Source organism: Rhinichthys klamathensis, unplaced genomic scaffold (assembly GCF_029890125.1).
Source record: "Rhinichthys klamathensis goyatoka isolate OS25496 unplaced genomic scaffold, OSU_Roscu_1.1 h1tg000651l_1, whole genome shotgun sequence".
NCBI lineage: Eukaryota > Metazoa > Chordata > Actinopteri > Cypriniformes > Leuciscidae > Rhinichthys > Rhinichthys klamathensis.
Window position 1 is genome coordinate 156847 of NW_026607095.1, and position 17244 is coordinate 174090.

Consider the following 17244-nt stretch of genomic DNA (forward strand, 5'->3'; position numbering starts at 1 on the left):
GTTGCTGCCTTTGGCGGGAGAGAATGTTCTACTACATTGTCTAATGGTTTCCATCATAGACCAAGGAGATTTACAAGAATAAATTCAGAAGGTGTTATTCTTTGCTATGCATGTGGAAAAGCTGGTCACATTGCTAGACATTGTCAATACAATGAGAGACCTCTTCAAAGCTTTGTCTGTCATGCATGTGGAAAGGATGGTCACATTGCAAGGCACTGTTTGGAGAAAAGAAAGGAAGATCAGGAAGTTGTTTGTTTTGCTTGTGGACTGATGGGGCACAAGGCAAGACAGTGTCACTTTTCACACAAAAGAAAGATGGGCTATCGTGGTTTGCTCAAGAAAATAGGCAATTTAGAAACCCAGTTGGAACTGTTGCAAGGAAATAAAGAAGCGATTCACACCTTGTCAAACATATCACCGCATGAGCAACAAGACTGTAGCTCAGTCACAAGCAGATGCTGATGCAAATTAGAATTAGTTTTATGATAGTAACACATTTTAGAAAAGGGTTTACTATCAAAAGGGGGGTGATTCTTTATGATTTATGGAACATGTTTTATTAGCATTGCTATGTAGGTGTAATTTATAATAAATGTTTTGATGGCATTATGTTTAGAAATAATAATAAAAAAAAAAACATTACAGATGTTTGATGTTTTGAGATTAAACTTCTGTGACTTTGATGTTTGAATGTGAAAAGATGATTGTGGGGGAAAGGGGGGCAACCTCTTCTTTTGATAATTGTTTCAGATAAGCATCAAGATGTTTTGTCTGAAACGTGTAACCTCCTGGAGAAAGATGGCATGGTCGTTTGAAGGACGAGAAGGAAGTAGAACCAGTGGAGCCAGGGGATTTCCTCAAGAAAAAGAACACAATACAGAGATTTCCAGACCTGCAAGATCCAGAACTCCAGACCTAAAAGATTTAGAAACCCTGAGACCCACCATGGGATGGATGGAACTGATGAAGAGACACAGACTTGAACAACACCAGTGACTGCTTCTTCTAGAAGGACTTACAGTATGGTCCATGTGAAAAAGAATGGACAATGAGAAAAGAAACAAGAAGAGATCAAACCATTTCAGAGACTACGGACAGCAGTCTTTGCACATAGATGGAAAACAAGTGGGCAGAAGACATACCCACTCTAAGAAATGCGCAAAGACACAGACGTCCTGCACATGAAGAGACAAATATATGCGTACTCATTCACATTAGATATATTATTGTCTATTGGATGCACACATGTGGATAAAGGATGCCCACACTGAGAAAATGGACACAAAACACATGACAAAATGAAAACACACACACACACACACACACACACACACACACACACTCACACAGTCTATTGATTGTTGATTGTTTGAATTGATCAAAACTAAAACAATATGCTAACATCACTGATACACATTGTGAGCCCAACAAGGCCTTGAAGAAAAAGACAAAGATTTTGGCAAAACAAATGCATGATGGAGATTTAGATATTGCCTTTGCTGGTTTAATTTGGAATGTAACCTTTAAAACAGCTGTATGTGTATGTATGCATTCTTATTATCAGTCAGTACATTATGTTATTCTGTATGTGTTCCATGTTGAAACGTCAGGTTGAAGATAATTCTATGATCAAAATTGGACTTTCCCGTTGGATGTGATGGTTCTTGATTACCTCTCTCAAACCCAAGAAATACTTTTCCAAAAAAAAATAAAAAAATTCTTAACACCAACTATGATAATTCTGCTCAAGTGAAGTAGAGCTGTAACCAGTGTGCATGAGGTGTCATTCCTATGACGGGTAAGATTCTCCGATGGCCATAGGGGGACAACCTAAGCCAGGATGGCACCGCCACTGGGCACCTGCCCACCAGGAAAGGGAGGTGTTATTTAGGAAAAGGGAGTGGATGTGATGCTACTTATGGGCCAAGAGCATCAAAGGGGGGTCTGTAAGAAATTATAGTCTGCTCCGATCCAACTTCCACTCCAATATAGATGTATTGAAATGTTCCTTCACTTAAAAGAGCTTATTTATCATAGAATTAATTCCTTACAATCTTAAAAGTATCACAGAGTCACGTTTATTACCTATAGCGTGGGAATGACAGCGGGTATTCAAGAACCATCTTGATTAGGGAGCTTCAAAGAGATGTTATCACCTTAAACATTTGGCCGTTCTTATTTGAAAGAAGATCAAAGACATGGACACAGAGGTACCACTTTTTGTTATTCTCAATTTACATTTAAGAGAGAGCTTCATTTACATGCTGAGGAGAAAGACAGATGTAAGACGGTATAAAATGTTTACGCTGGGATGAGTTCGGGGTTCATTCTGACGCCAGTGAACCCAAGGTGCTTCGTGTCCCTTGCCACTGCTATGCTGTAATAAACTTCATTTTTGAGATCTTCGACATCTACATCATTTTTTCTTACAATTGTTTAGGTTTCACTGATTCTTCTATTCTTTCAGTTCCTTCTTTCATCTCTTGACTTGTTTGTCTTTCTTCCTTAGAAACTAATTTGTTTCTTCCCAATCTCTTTGTATCCAAACTAGTGGTCTTGCGTTTTTGCATGATTTGATTTCTCTGCTCTGGTGTCATTTTTCCCCATTTATCACTTGAGATATAACTGGACCTGGTTCCAGTTTCCCTCTGATCAGTTTTAAATGTAGTTTTAGCACCACTATTCCTTTGCCAGGTCATCGTATTTTGATTTCCTGCTTTTGTTCCAATAAACCTATTTCTCTCGCCTTGTCTGGCTTGAAATCTGGTATTGTAGGTTTTTACATTTTGTGTTTGTACTTTCGATTGATTTCTCACCTCTCTTTTTTGTTGCTTTTGAATTTTCCTATTTTCTGGCTCCTTTCTTTTTACAAATTGAGTATTTAAATCATACTCTGCTAGTCTCTCTTCTATCTGTTTTTTAGTTATTGTATTCAGGATCGTAACTAACTTATACCCGCCTGGTATTTTACGTCCCACATCTCTCAGCAGTCTTACTTTATCTGACATCGGTATTTCATCTTCAATAGATAGCCAAACACTTAGCAGCGGTACTTGATCTCTATTGGCATTAACCAGCATGTCTCGCCATTGTGAGTATTTGTCTTCTACCCCAGTTAGGTCTCGAACTCTCTCCAGTGCCTCAGCAGAGATGGCATGGCCTGTACATGTGTGCACTAATCGAGTTATCGCTTCCGAACCTAAGCCTGATTGTGTAGCTGACTTAACTATACGATCTGTATAATTATTGTAATTTTCTCCTGATTTTCTAGCCCCCACTTGCTTCATTACAGCGTTAGTTAGCTTTAACTCCAACAATTGCATTTGTATATTCTGCTCCTGGTTTCTCTGTGGAGTACTGAACTGCAGCTGCCTTACAGGATCCTCTCTTTCATTGGGGGTTACCGGCCTTTCCACTTCATTTTGATTTATTTCTGCCCTACTTTCATCTTCCCAGTCCTCTTCGAGCTCTTTGTTTAAATTATCAATGGCTCTCAGACCTCTTGTCGTTTCCAACTCTCTCTGGAGTTTTTGGTTTTTATTTTTCAAGAGTTTAATTACATTATCCATTTCTATACATATTTTTCTGTTGTACTCGTAGCCTTCCTGGAATAATGTTTGTTTCCCTGATTTTGACCATCCTTCCTGCTCTGCTATTTGCACAGCAGACGGGGACCTACTGGCTGTTTTTATTTGACCATAAGTCAGATCTCTTTCAGGTATTACTTTTTTATCCCATTTGTTTAATAATTCTCTATCTCTTTTTTCTCCACTCGGATTTCTATATTTACATCCTCGAAATTCCTCCTCTGGCCAGTCGTTCTGTATCTGCTTTGTTACCCTTTTCAATGGTAATTTACCACCCTTTTTGTGTTTCAACCTAGTCTCTTTTCTGAGTACTGGTTCTTCCTCGCTAACTTCATTTTCTGTACTTATTCTTGTGGAATTCAGTTCCCCAGCTTCTACTTCTTCATCCAGGCTGTCCTCAGAACTTTCTGAGTCTGTTTTTATTTCATCTTGTTGTTCTGTTGTTTTTATCGGAATTTTGTTAGCACATTCTAACCCTTGCTGGTCAAATTCCATGATTTTCTCATATTCCTGTCGGAATTCTTCTCTTTCTCTGTCTGTCATTAGCAAGTTTATTCTCTGAAATCTTCCCTCGGAATTACTGATTATTCCTGATATTATTCCTTTTATCATCGCAGTAACAGAATGTCCAAACTGCCCTGATCCTATCAGATTCATGTGTATTTCTTTTATTTTATTTTCATTTGCTATGTTTATCAGTGAGGACATTATTGTCTCTATCTCTTTTTCTGATTTTTTAGCAGTACATAGCTTCTTCCTACAGTCTGTCATTATTGCATGAGCTATTAACTGCCAGTAAGGAGTTCCAGATGTTAGCCTCACAGATCCTACTGATTTCAACATCAGCCTTTGTTCTACATTTTCGATTTCTTTTAGGGCCTGTGCGTCTAACATACTTTTAACTATCCGTTTTTCCTCACTGCTTTCGCCAGCATTTAGGACTACTATTCCTTCTCTGGTATTTTTTATTAGTCCATTACTAATTATTACTTCAATATCTCCAATTTTTATCCTTTGTTTATTCAGCTCGCTGATTTCTAATATTTCCTCCATATTTGCACTTGTAGCTCCTTTCTCTTCTAAAGGAGTTTCTTCTTCACTCTCAAAATAAATGAGTTGCTCTTTATCTGATTGTCTTGCTGACATTCTGTTTAAGTGTTTTATTTTTTGTTTCTTATTTTGTAACTGTCTTCTCTCTTCTCGACCTTTCAACAGTACTCTCTATTTCTTTATTTATTCACTGTATTTTTTCCGAACTTATCTAACTACTTCTCTCTTTCCAGCCCACTCTATCCCTGCAGTAGCTGTTTTTTATTTCGTTAGATTGTTCTTTGATCAATTGTTTTCTGGATGGAAGCCAAAATAGAACTAGATTAAAATCTATTTCTCTCACCGATTTATTTGCCTGTAACGCTTCCTCTACCCATATAATTTCTCTAGGATTATTACCTCTGTATATCCTATTATGGGTCTACTACAATCTCCATCCAACGATGTGCACTTCGCTGGACAGTTCATGCAGTCTTCTAAATCTCTATGTTTCAGATCTAGCTGATCTACTTATCTTATAGAGATTTCAGTAGTGTCGTGCATGCACTTATAACCCTGACCAGGTTATCTTAATAATTCTACGGCGAATTATTGTGTCTATAAGATTCCTCCTCTTTTAGACTTATCTCATTCCTTGAGATTTCAACACTACTATTTGTATAACCTTTCCATTAGGTTTTTACAAATCCACTTTTTATTTTATTATTATGTCATCTACATAATAATTCGCGTTTTTCCTTCAGCACTTGGTTATTGATTTTGGCCAGAAATCAATAATCAATGTGCCCCACGTTGGGCGCCATGTTATTTGATGCCGGATCTATCCTATATGTCCTATATATAGATCCTTTACATCTTCTACCTTATTTTGTTTATACTCTCAGGTAAGGTAAAGTATAGGTCAAATTCTACCATAGATAATAAGCATACAAATTTATACTTACAGTCTAGAAGAAAGACCCCTCCGTGGTTTAGTTCTTTTGTATAAAGCAGAGACTTGTGGCAGGCAATCTTTTTATAATAGTTATAAGTAGATTTATTATAATGGTTATTCAAAGTTTTTCCATACAAAGTAACAAGTTAAAGTTTCAAAATCAGTTCACAAGTTTCACCAGCAGGTGTCAGGCTTGGATCATCAAACAATGGAGAGACTGGCCCATCATCCAGAATCTGCCTTTTACATGAAATACAGTTCCTTTTATAATACATATCACTCATCACACCTCCTCATTACATATTCAAACTCATATGCACAATTTATCCAATCCTAGATCTTCTACAAAGGTTAACTCCTTCAATCCGTTTACAATTTCCTTATAAAAGGTTCTGTACTCCTTCATCCTCCTTTTTCGAGCTCGTCTCCTCATCATTCGTCGTCTTCTCGTCTATAATACAGCACTCAGGTAATACTTGCATTTTGTCCTTTACATGCATGCTTTACTATAGTTTCTTAATACAGTTTATATGTGTTTCTTTAATAAAACATTTCCACAAGACAAGCCTCACTGTTTCTTTCTTTCACAATCCTTTCAATAAACATTTTCAATACATCATGCTTTCTGTGTGTTCTTTTACAAGCTTAATAAACATTTTTCAACATTTCATTCTACTGCGTATTCTTTGTAAATCCATTAAACATTTTTTAACAAATCATGTTTCTGTGTATTTCTTACATACCCAATAAACATTTTTAACCAATCATTCTTGTGTTTGTCACAGTCGTCACATTGTCACACTACATAAGAGACTTAATATAAAAGTCTTTACATTACATAAAACATAAGAGACTTAACATAAAAGTCTTTACATCAGACTTCTTATAAAAGTCTTAAATCACATAAGAGACTTAATATAAAAGTCTTTACATTACATAAAACATAAGAGACTTAATATAAAAGTCTCTACATTACATAAAACATAAGAGACTTAATATAAAAGTCTTTACATCAGACTTCTTATAAAAGTCTTAAATCACAGATTGAGATTAAATGAACAAATTGCATATTTTCCACAACAATATATATATATTTATATATTAAAAAAAACAATATGAGCGAGCAGTATAGGAAGTGTGTTCCCCCCTGTACACGATACATCACGGGTGGGGATTCACACGAGCTATGTGTGGCCTGTTTGGGAGTGCAGCAATGCCCAGTCGGCTCTCGAGGGAGTCGATTGTGAGCATTGCGAGCACTTTCCTCTGAGAACTCTGCGCTTGCGGCGATCGCTCTTCGAGGAGGGCGGTATGCTGCAAGCTCCCCAAGGCTCGGGTCCCGGTTCTGTTGAGACAGAGCGGCGGCGCTTGTCTTGGGGTTCGCAGATGGATCTCACCGGCGACGTTGAGACGGGCCCCGCCCTATCTCAGCTTTCTCCGGCGGGATCCAGTGCCTCTCACCCGGCTCTGGAAGCACGCGTTGCGGCGGTTACTTCTGCCCGGGTGGAGGCACATGATGATGTTGAATTGAGATTATCCAGTTCTGAGGAGCTGGATGTCGAAAGTTTTGCATCAGAGGAAACTAGTTTGTCACATTATTAGGGGTGTAACGGTACGTGTATTCGTACCGGACCGTTTCGGTACAGGACTTTCGGTTCGGTGCGCATAGCTGGAAACACATCAAACTTGAAAAGGCATCACGCACTTGAAAAGGCATCACGCGAATGTGAACATCACTACTACGAGGAAAAAAACAAGCATAGTTCAAACGCAGCTCCCGTTGGCATTTAAACAGACCTTTGCTGGTAATTCCGATCGGGCCAAAGCAATAACAAATGCAATTGGTGTTTTCATAGCAGCTGATCTACGCCCATACTCGGTTGTGGAGAACACTGGTTTTAAGCACATGATGAAGGTGACTGAGTCCAGGTATGAAATTCCATCTCATCCACATTTCAGCCAAAAAGTTATACCCGCCCTTTATGAACAGGTTAAAACTGCTGTTGTCCACGAGCTGTCCAAGGCATCTGCTGTAGCACTCACAACTAATGGATGGACATCTAGAGCTACTGAGAGCTACTTAACAGTGACTGCCCATCACATTACTCCAGAGTGGAACATGGTAAGCCATGTTCTGCAAACCAGCCCCATTTATGAACAACACACAAGCACAAATCTGGCAGAGGGACTTAAGGAGACAGTGTTTGAGTGGAAGTTGGAGAGGCCAGGAACTACAATTCCTGTCACAACAGACAATGCAAGGAATATTGTCAATGCAGTCAGTGAAGCTGGACTGGGCCCTCAAATTGGATGTTTTGCACACACAATTAATTTAGCATCACAGAAAGCGACAGGTCTCAACCAGGTGTCCAGAGTGCTAGGTAGAGTCAGAAGGGTTGTGTCTTTTTTTCACCGTAGCCCAACAGGAGCACATATATTGGAGAGCAAACAGGAAATGCTTAATATTCCAAAACACACCATTATTCATGATGTCACCACCTGCTGGAACTCCAGTTATGATATGCTTGAGAGGTACCTTGAACAGCAAGCAGCTGTGTACTCTGCACTGACAGAAAAGGCCCTCAAGAAGAATAAAGAAATAAGCACGTTGTCTGACCAGGATGTGAAAATGGCAGAGGAGGTACTTGAGGTTCTTAAACCACTAAAAACCATCACAACACTGATGAGCACTGAATCCACACCTTCAGTATCAATGATCCTCCCCCTAAAAACCACAGTCCTCAACTCTATGGCACCCAATGAGGAAGACAGTCCAACTGTGAGAGAAATCAAGGCTGCCATCACAGAAAACCTGAAGAACAGATACTCTGCTTGTCATGACTTCCTCCACAAATGCACAGCTCTTGATCTGAGGTTCAAGGCCCTTCCTCATGTGCATGATGCCTGTCGTGACAGAATCTACAACAACCTCATCACAGAAATTGTAACCATGGAAGAACAGGTATTGTGTTAATTTGCTTGTGTGTAAAATATCTTCATTGACATTGTATAATTTGAAAGACTTTGCTGCTACAGTGCCAATAGTAGTAATTTATTAAAGTTAGTTTTGTCATTTTATTTTGCAGAGTGAGGAGGCCACAGCAGTTAGTTCATCTCCAGTGACAGGACACTCAGAGGCATCATCTCCTCCTGTCAAGAAGTCAGCCATTGCTGAACTGTTTGGTGAACTCTTCAAGACTCAGGTGGGAAACAAGCCTACTTTGCAGCTAGTGAAGGAAGAGGTTACCTTATACAAGTCTGTGGACTGCATTTCACTGGATTCCAACCCACTTGAATGGTGGAGGACCAATGAGCCCACATATCCTCATATTGCCAAGTTAGCAAAGCACTACCTTGCTGTACCTGCTACCTCAGTCCCTAGCGAGAGGGTATTTTCTACAGCTGGAGACATTGTAACTGCCAGTAGATCTTCCCTTTCTGCAGACAATGTGGACAAGTTAATTTTTTTGACAAAAAACATGAAAGTTGAATGAATCTGAGCAGGTCTAAAAACTGAAACTGTTGATGCTGCACTTTACACTTTGTAAAATTTATATATATATATTTTTTTTTTTCATATGAGCAGGCCTAAAAGCTGGGATTGGTAATGCTTCACTGTTATCCATAGTTATTTATTTTTTTTCATTTTATTTTATTATGTGATATTAGTTTGAGAGGATTTTATTTCGTGGAGAATTTTGCAGCAATATTTTATTTCTTATTCTTTTTTTGTTTTATATATATTTTATTTATATTTAATTAAAGTGTGTTTAAAAAAGTTTAAACAAATTGTTAAAAAAGTGTAAACAAATTGTTACAATAAAGTTTATAGTAAACTAAACAACCAGCAGTTTAATGTTTGCATTTATTTCCCTTACTGTACCGAAAAATAACCGAACCGTGACTTTAAAACCGAGGTACGTACCGAAGCGTGATTTTTGTGTACCGTTACACCCCTACACATTATACTGCAAATGAAGAAGGTTTGATGGATGTGTTATCTTGGGCTGTTGAAAAGCTCAGTATCGAGTGGCCAGCTGATAGACAGGAGTCTAGAAATAAAAGCAAACTAGATGATAGATTTCTGTCTGCACGACCTCAACCTTCTCGCCGGTGCTTACCGTTCTTCCCAGATCTTCATGCTGAGGTTTCAAAGACCTGGGTTAGACCGGTTTCAAGCAGAATTTACACTAATCAGTCCAATGCTTATGGTGACATTTTTGGTGCTAAATCTGCTGGTTATGTGACGATGCCGAAGGCGGAGGAGACGCTCGCGAGCTATCTCTCTCCTGCTTCGTCGTCTTCACTTAAAGCACCGGCTCTTCCATCTAGACCACTAAAAAATACCTCTGTGCTGGTGGGGAAGGCTTACTCGGCGGCTGGGCAGGCGGCTGCATGTTTGCATAAGATGGCTATTATCCAGGCTTATCAGGCCGACCTGCTCAAAGATGCGTGTGAGGGGGGAGAAATTTCTGCAGATATGATTAGCGAACTTAGGTAGACTGCTGATCTCACTCTTCGTGCCACCAGAGAGACCGCAAAATCTATCGGTCGATCTATGGCAGCCATGGTGGCCACAGAAAGGCACTTATGGTTGAGTCAGACCTCTATGAAAGAAAAAGACAAGACTCTCCTTTTAAATGCTCCCGTTTCGCCTGCGGGTCTCTTCGGTGACGCTCTTCACTCTGTCACGGAGAGGTTCCAGGAAGAGAAAAAACAGGCGGCTGCCTTTCATAAGTTTATCCCTCTAAAAGTGCGTGTCACTGGGGCTGCTGAACGAGGCCAATCCCAGCCGTCGAGTTCGTCTTCCAAAAGAGCACAGCAGAAGCGGAGTGTCGCGTCTCGTGCCCCCCCACAGAGAAACTGGAGGGACGAGGTGGGGCGTTCTCCGGCGCGGCCTTCTCGGGGCAGGACTGATCTGAGGACAGTCATTGTCGCCAGGAAGGCCGCGTCGAAAAAGTCCTGACGGGCTGAACGTCAGGACTCTGAGGGTGGTCCCCATCGGGAAAGACTTGAGTTCACCGCACAAAAACACGGTGCCCTGTCTTTCTCGATGCCCTCAGGGGTCTGTTCTACTAACCCTGCCCCTATACAGGGCGTAGAGAGACTCGGCGAGCGATTTCCCGAGGGACGCTCGCCCCCTCCGAGGAGGGTTGTGGAGTGCTCAGACCAGCTGTTTCCTGCCAGTATGTTACAGGGCGCTGTGTCTGTCACTCGGGATGTTCATCCAGAGGCCAGCCTCGAGAGGCTGGTTCCCTTAGTAGAGTCCTGACGGAATGGGAAATGCTTCCCAATGTTTCTATTCAGTTCAGAACGCGTCCACCTCGGTTCAGAGGGGTTCTGCCTACTGTGGTGGGCCCCGAGCAGGCTCTGGTATTAGAACAGGAGGTAAAAACTCTGCTGCAAAAAGGGGCTATAGAATGGGTTCCCCCACCCAGCAGGGAGTTAGGATACTACAGCCGGTACTTCGTTTCGAAAAAAGATGGAGGGCTTGTCCCATTCTAGATCTGCGTCTTGTAGGGAAGCTCAAATTCAAAATGCTCACTCTCAAGCAGATCGTGTCACAAATCAGATCCGAGGACTGGTTTGTCACGATAGATCTAAAGGACGCTTACTTCCATGTGTCTATCCTCCCTCAACACAGGAAGTTCCTGAGGTTCGCTTTCGGGGGCGAAGCGTACCAATATCGGGTTCTTCCGTTTGGCCTAGCACTGTCATCCCGCACGTTCACGAAGTGTATGGATGCAGCTATAGCTCCGCTCAGGCTGCAGGGCATCCGTATTCTGAACTATATAGACGGTTGGTTAATTCTAGCTCAATCGGAACAACAGGCGGTTTGGCATCGAGATGTTGTTCTTGCTCACATCAAGAGATTGGGGTTGAGGCTCAACGCCAAGAAGAGTGTTCTTTCTCCATTACAGAGAACCACTTTTCTCGGTGTAGTGTGGGATTCGACTACGATGCAGGCACGATTGTCACCTGCTCGTGTTGCTTCGATTCTCGCCGCAGTAGATCAGGTCAAGCTAGGCCAGTCGTCCACTGTAAAACAGTTCCAGAGACTGTTAGGTCTCTCCATCACCGTCTGTGGCACATAAATTGTCTAGAGATGTTGGCAGTGTTTCAGGCTCTGAAACACTTCCTCCCAGACCTAAGGGGCCACCATGTTCTTGTCCGAACAGACAACACATCGGTGGTCTCTTATATCAACCATCAGGGGGGTCTGCATTCTCGCCCACTTTACAAACTGGCACGTCAGATTCTCCTATGGTCCCAGGGGAGAATTCTTTCTCTGAGAGCTATTTATCTCCCGGGGTATTTAAATCAGGGGGCAGACATCCTGTCAAGACAGGGGCCGAGGCCCAGGGAATGGAGTCTTCACCCCGAGGTGGTGGAGCTCCTATGGGAACATTTCGGTCGTACCGAGGTAGACCTATTTGCTTCCCGAGAAACATCACACTGTCCTCTGTGGTTCTCTCTCAGCCCTCCAGCCCCGCTGGGGTTGGATGCGATGGTACATCCGTGGCCGAGGTCACGTCTGTACGCATTTCCTCCGATAGCTCTGCTCCCGGGAGTTCTGGAGAGGGTTCGCCGGGACGGGCTCAGTCTTCTGCTAATTGCCCCGTTCTGGCCGGCTCGAGTATGGTTTGCGGACCTAGTGTCTCTCCTCGACGGCTTTCCCCTGGAGATACCGATCAGGAGAGACATACTCTCTCAGGCGAACGGGTCGATCCTTCACCCCCGCCCAGAACTATGGAGGCTATGGGCTTGGCCTCTGAGGGGGCCCAGCTCATAGATTCTGCTCTCTCGACTGAGGTCGTTGAGACCATCCTCCAATCCAGAGCTCCCGCCACGAGGAAGTTATATGCCACGAGGTGGAAACTTTTCACCTCTTGGTGTGGAGAGCGCCTGCAGGACCCAGTTAACTGCCCGGTTGGCACAGTGCTGGATTTCCTGCAGGACCGTCTCCCCACTGGGTTATCCCACTCCACACTGAAGGTGTACATGGCGGCCTTAGCTGCTTACCACGCCCCTTCAAGTGGAGGTTCCCTCGGGAGACATCCACTGATATCTCACTTCCTTCGTGGCACCTTGAGGCTACCTGAAAATAGGCTACCTTCCGTCAACACAACGGAACTATTTTCAGGCGCTGCGTCATATCATTATGCCTGCTGCGCTCATGGTACGGCAGTAAAGTTTCTTGATTATTACGCAGGAATGAGAGTATAGTTCCTAGCCATATCAGCCTAGAAAATCGCAACTTTACATTTTCCGTCGGTCTTAGTGCACGATGTAACTACAGAAGAGTCCAGTTTTAAATAGGAAAAATGTCGAAACTCTTTGGTCATTTTTTTTTTTAGAAATGCTAATGGTCTTGTCCACTTCAATGATGTATGCTAAGCTATGCTAAAAGTGGTACCGCCAGAACTGGAGATCGGCTGAATGGATTCAAAAACCGTACAACAGTTTAACTCTGGCGGAGTTGTAAAATGAGCCTATTTCCAAAAAAGTGGAGTATCCATTTAAGAGAAATTCAACATATAACAAATAATAATACATCTATGTAAAAATATGCAATCTACTCCACTTGACTGCAAATTAGTTGGTCTTCTTTTAATTTAACTGATGCATTAATCTCGGCCACAAGGCTTCACTTGATACAAATGCAGGTGTCCTACATTTACATGCATATAAATGGAAGTAAATGGAAGAAAAAGTCTAGTGTGACCAGCCATTAAGAAGTTTAGAAAATTAAATTAAACGGCAAACTAAAAGTTGGTGCCATAATTATGGCAGTATTCTCTATTATTTAATGTTAATATTAGATTAGGTAATTGTGTTGTTCAAATAAAATTGTAGTTCTCACTACAGAAACATGGGATATGTGCCTATAATATTCAATAACTGAAAGATTTACTGAAAATGACTTTTTTTTCCCCTTTCATTTCAGACCTGATGGAAGTAAAGGAGGAGAGTGAAGAACTGAGTGAAGTGAAGGAGGAGAGAGAAGAACTGAGTGAAGTGAAGGAGGAGAGTGAAGAACTGAGAGAAGTGAAGGAGGAGAGTGAAGAACTGAAGGAGGAGAGAGAAGAACTGAGTGAAGTGGAGGAGGAAAATGTTAAACCTAGGAAAAAACCTTTGAGTCGCTCAAAGACTAAAAAGACATCTTTTAAGAAAAGAGACAAGAAATCTACAACCTGCACTCAGTGTGGAAAGAGCTTCGTATATAAACAAAGTCTTGTGAATCACATGAGAATCCACACCGGAGAGAAGCCTTTCTCATGTGATCAGTGCGGGAAGAGCTTTGCATACAAACAAAGTCTTGAGCTTCACATGAGTGTTCACACTGGAGAGAAGCCACATGCATGCCGTCAATGTGGGAATAGTTTCTTGCGATCATCTCAACTTAAGAAACACATGAGAGTTCATACTGGAGAGAAGCCGTTCACATGTGATCAGTGTGGGAAGAGGTTTCCATACAGAGAAGGTCTTAATGTTCACATGAGGAGACACACTGGAGATAAGCTGTTCACTTGTAATTGCTGTGAAAAGAGATTATCGAGCAAACAACAACTAAAGGTTCACATGAGAGTTCATACTGGAGAGAAACCGTTCACATGCACTCAGTGTGGGAAGAGTTTCTCAACCAGAGAAAATCTTAAAGTTCACATGAGGATCCACACTGGAGAAAGACCATTCACATGTGATCAATGCGGGAAGAGTTTCACACAGTTGGTAAAACTTAAAGGGCACAGGAATATCCACACCAGAGAGAGGCCTTACACATGTAATCAGTGTGGGAAAACGTTTATTTTAGTATTAGCCCTGAAGACACACCTGACAGTTCATACGAAGGAGAAACCACATTCATGTTCTGTGTGTGGAAAGAGTTTTTCACGGCTGCCATATTTACATAGACATAAGAAAATTCATACTGGTGTAAAAGATCATGTGTGCTTTGAGTGTGAGAAGTCTTTTATTTCAGTGGCCTTTTTAAAACAGCACGAGAGAATCCACACTGGAGAAAAACCTTACAAGTGTTCACACTGTGACAAGAGATTCAGTCACTCATCATCTCTGAAAACACATGAGAGGATCCACACTGGAGAGAAGCCGCACACGTGTGATCAGTGCGGAAAGAGTTTCTCTGTTAAATTTCAACTGAAGCTACACATGAGTATCCACACTGGAGAAAAACCTTACAAGTGTTCACACTGTGACAAGAGATTTAGTGTGGTATCATCTCTGAAAACACATGAGAGGATCCACACTGGAGATAAACCTTACAAGTGTTCACACTGTTACAAGAGATTTAATCACTCATCAACTCTGAAAAAACATGAAAGGATCCACACTGGAGAAAAACCTTACAAGTGTTCACACTGTGACAAGAGATTCAGTCAGTCACAACATCTGAAAATACATGAGAGGATTCACAGCAGAGAGAAGACGCACACGTGTGATCATTGCGGGACGAGTTTCTCTTTTAAAACTCACCTGAAGCTACACATGAAGATCCATTCAGTGTAGAAACCACTTAAACACAGTCTGAAATCACAGTAAGTACACTCTTAGAACAGATGTGTTAAAAACAACACATAATGTGTTCAATGTTAACACATGTACTGAATCAGCTCAGGGACAACACATATTGTCAAATTTGACACAACTTATGTGTCCCTTTCCTTAACACATCTATTGCAGACTGATCTCATGAAATGGCGTATGTATGACACGCCAATTCGTATTTCCATTTTTGGCGTGCTATCAACACGCATAATCGCTTTTCAGCGTGTTTATCAACGCCGTTGACTTAACGTTATATTACTGTATTATGTATATATAAATATATGACCTACCCCAACCCCGTCCCTAAACCTACCCGTCACTGGGGTTAATACCATTTATGAGTCTTTTCCTACCATCCTAGGAAAAGAAATATCGCTCCACAGATGTAGATATAGATTTTGCTTCGTTTCGCTCGGACATTTAACGGCGTACACATACACGCGGAATCACTCGGACATTTAATGGCGTAGACATACACGCAAAAGATTTCGGCGTGGACATACACGCGGATAGCTCAAAATGCGTATAGATAACACGCCACTTGAATTGAAAGTGGCGTGTATGTTTACGCAAAGTCATGATGTCATGTTGTCTATTGTGTCAACTAGGTCAACACAAATATGTGTTATTTTTACACAAATATGTGTTTACTTGTGTTTTGATGGATTAATGTGGAATTAAAAATGTATGATTAAAACATTTTGTGTAGACAATTTACACATGTGCAATCAAGAAAGAAACATGTACATTTGTTCATGTAAATTTATTACAGATTAGATTTGTTTCACATAAAAAAAACGTGATTAAATCCGTTTCTGTTATCCGTAATACACTCTAAAAAGAGATGTGTTAAAAATGACACATGTTGTAACTCATAAATAACTTGTGTTTACACTTGCCTGTTTGTTTGAGAACATAGCAAATGATGAGTTGAAAACAACACAACCTGTAAAAGAGATGTGTTAAAAATGACACATGTTGTGTAGATTTTAACACATGTGGTGTGTGTGCTCAGGGACAACACATGTTGTGTAGATTTTAACACATGTGGTGTGTGTGCTCAGGGACAACACATGTTGTGTAGATTTTAACACATGTAGTGTGTGTGCTCAGGGACAACACATGTGTCAAATTTAACACACAACCTGTGTTGATTCTTAACACACCTCTGTGTTTATAAGGACTACACATTTTGTATTAACTTTAACACAACTAATCTGTTATTACTCTTACACAGAAGTGTGTTCAAACCTTTTACACACTAATGTGTTATAGTTGCACAACTTGTGTCAGATATTACATGTGACTGTATTCGGTGTGTATTTGCCAGAGTTACTTCCTGTGTTTTTACAACTGAGTGTTTGGATGAACACTGAAACGTATTGTTAACTTGTGTTTATGTAGTCCAGTGACGTTTAATAAAGAGTTTGTTTGAACATTTGGATGGTTTAGACATCATGAATCTACATAGACAAGCTCTTATTGAGAATTAACTGAGGTTTAGATGTTGATGATTCACTGAATGTTTTATTTGAAGTCACCAGAATTGTGATTAATGGCTCCTTTATTTGAGCTCTTGACCCTTTACTCTTCTTTCTTTTGTCTCTGGCTGCTTTAATTGTATTTTAATGAAATACATTTGCTATGGAGAGAGATACGTTGATCAAATGTTTCTTGATGATGTCATAATCAGCAAGAGCTGATCTGATCAAGTTTATGAGTATATGGATGGTGTGTATTTAATTTATTTATGTGCTGTTAATTATAATGATCTTGTGACACTACACCATGCTATCCAGCAGTGCAGAATAAAAAAGATGTGTCCTGAAATGTTTAATCTACAGCAGAAACTAGTCAAACACAGACCTCAAGCATCAGCGTATGAATCTCAACAATGGTGATAAACGAAATACTTAATGCCGCAATGCATGCTGGGAGTCATGGATGAGATTTGTACTATGGTGGCACCCAGCATGCATTGCGTTATGAAGCTTTTCATTTGTCACCATTGTTGAGATTCATACGCTGATTCTTGAAGTCTGTTTGATACCTTATACTGTAAGACTCTGTACCAACTATGTTTTTTAAAAGTAAGTTATTTGCAAT

General features: G+C 40.8%; 1 protein-coding gene across 2 annotated transcripts in view; it reads left to right on the forward strand.

Annotated features, from left to right (window-relative positions):
* The window catches only part of LOC130076438 (gastrula zinc finger protein XlCGF26.1-like), a 30348-nt gene extending 15233 nt beyond the window's left edge, over nt 1–15115 (forward strand). The window contains exons 2-4 of one of the 2 annotated variants that reach the window (XM_056241516.1): nt 13520–13620; nt 13678–14039; nt 14124–15115. In XM_056241516.1, the coding sequence (XP_056097491.1) occupies nt 13520–13620; nt 13678–14039; nt 14124–15099 (1439 nt within the window). In that variant the 3' untranslated portion in view covers nt 15100–15115. Of the gene's footprint in view, nt 1–13519; nt 13621–13677 lie in introns of both variants that reach the window. The other variant, XM_056241515.1, reaches the window with a different exon arrangement.
* The last annotated feature ends 2129 nt before the right edge of the window (nt 15116–17244 follow it).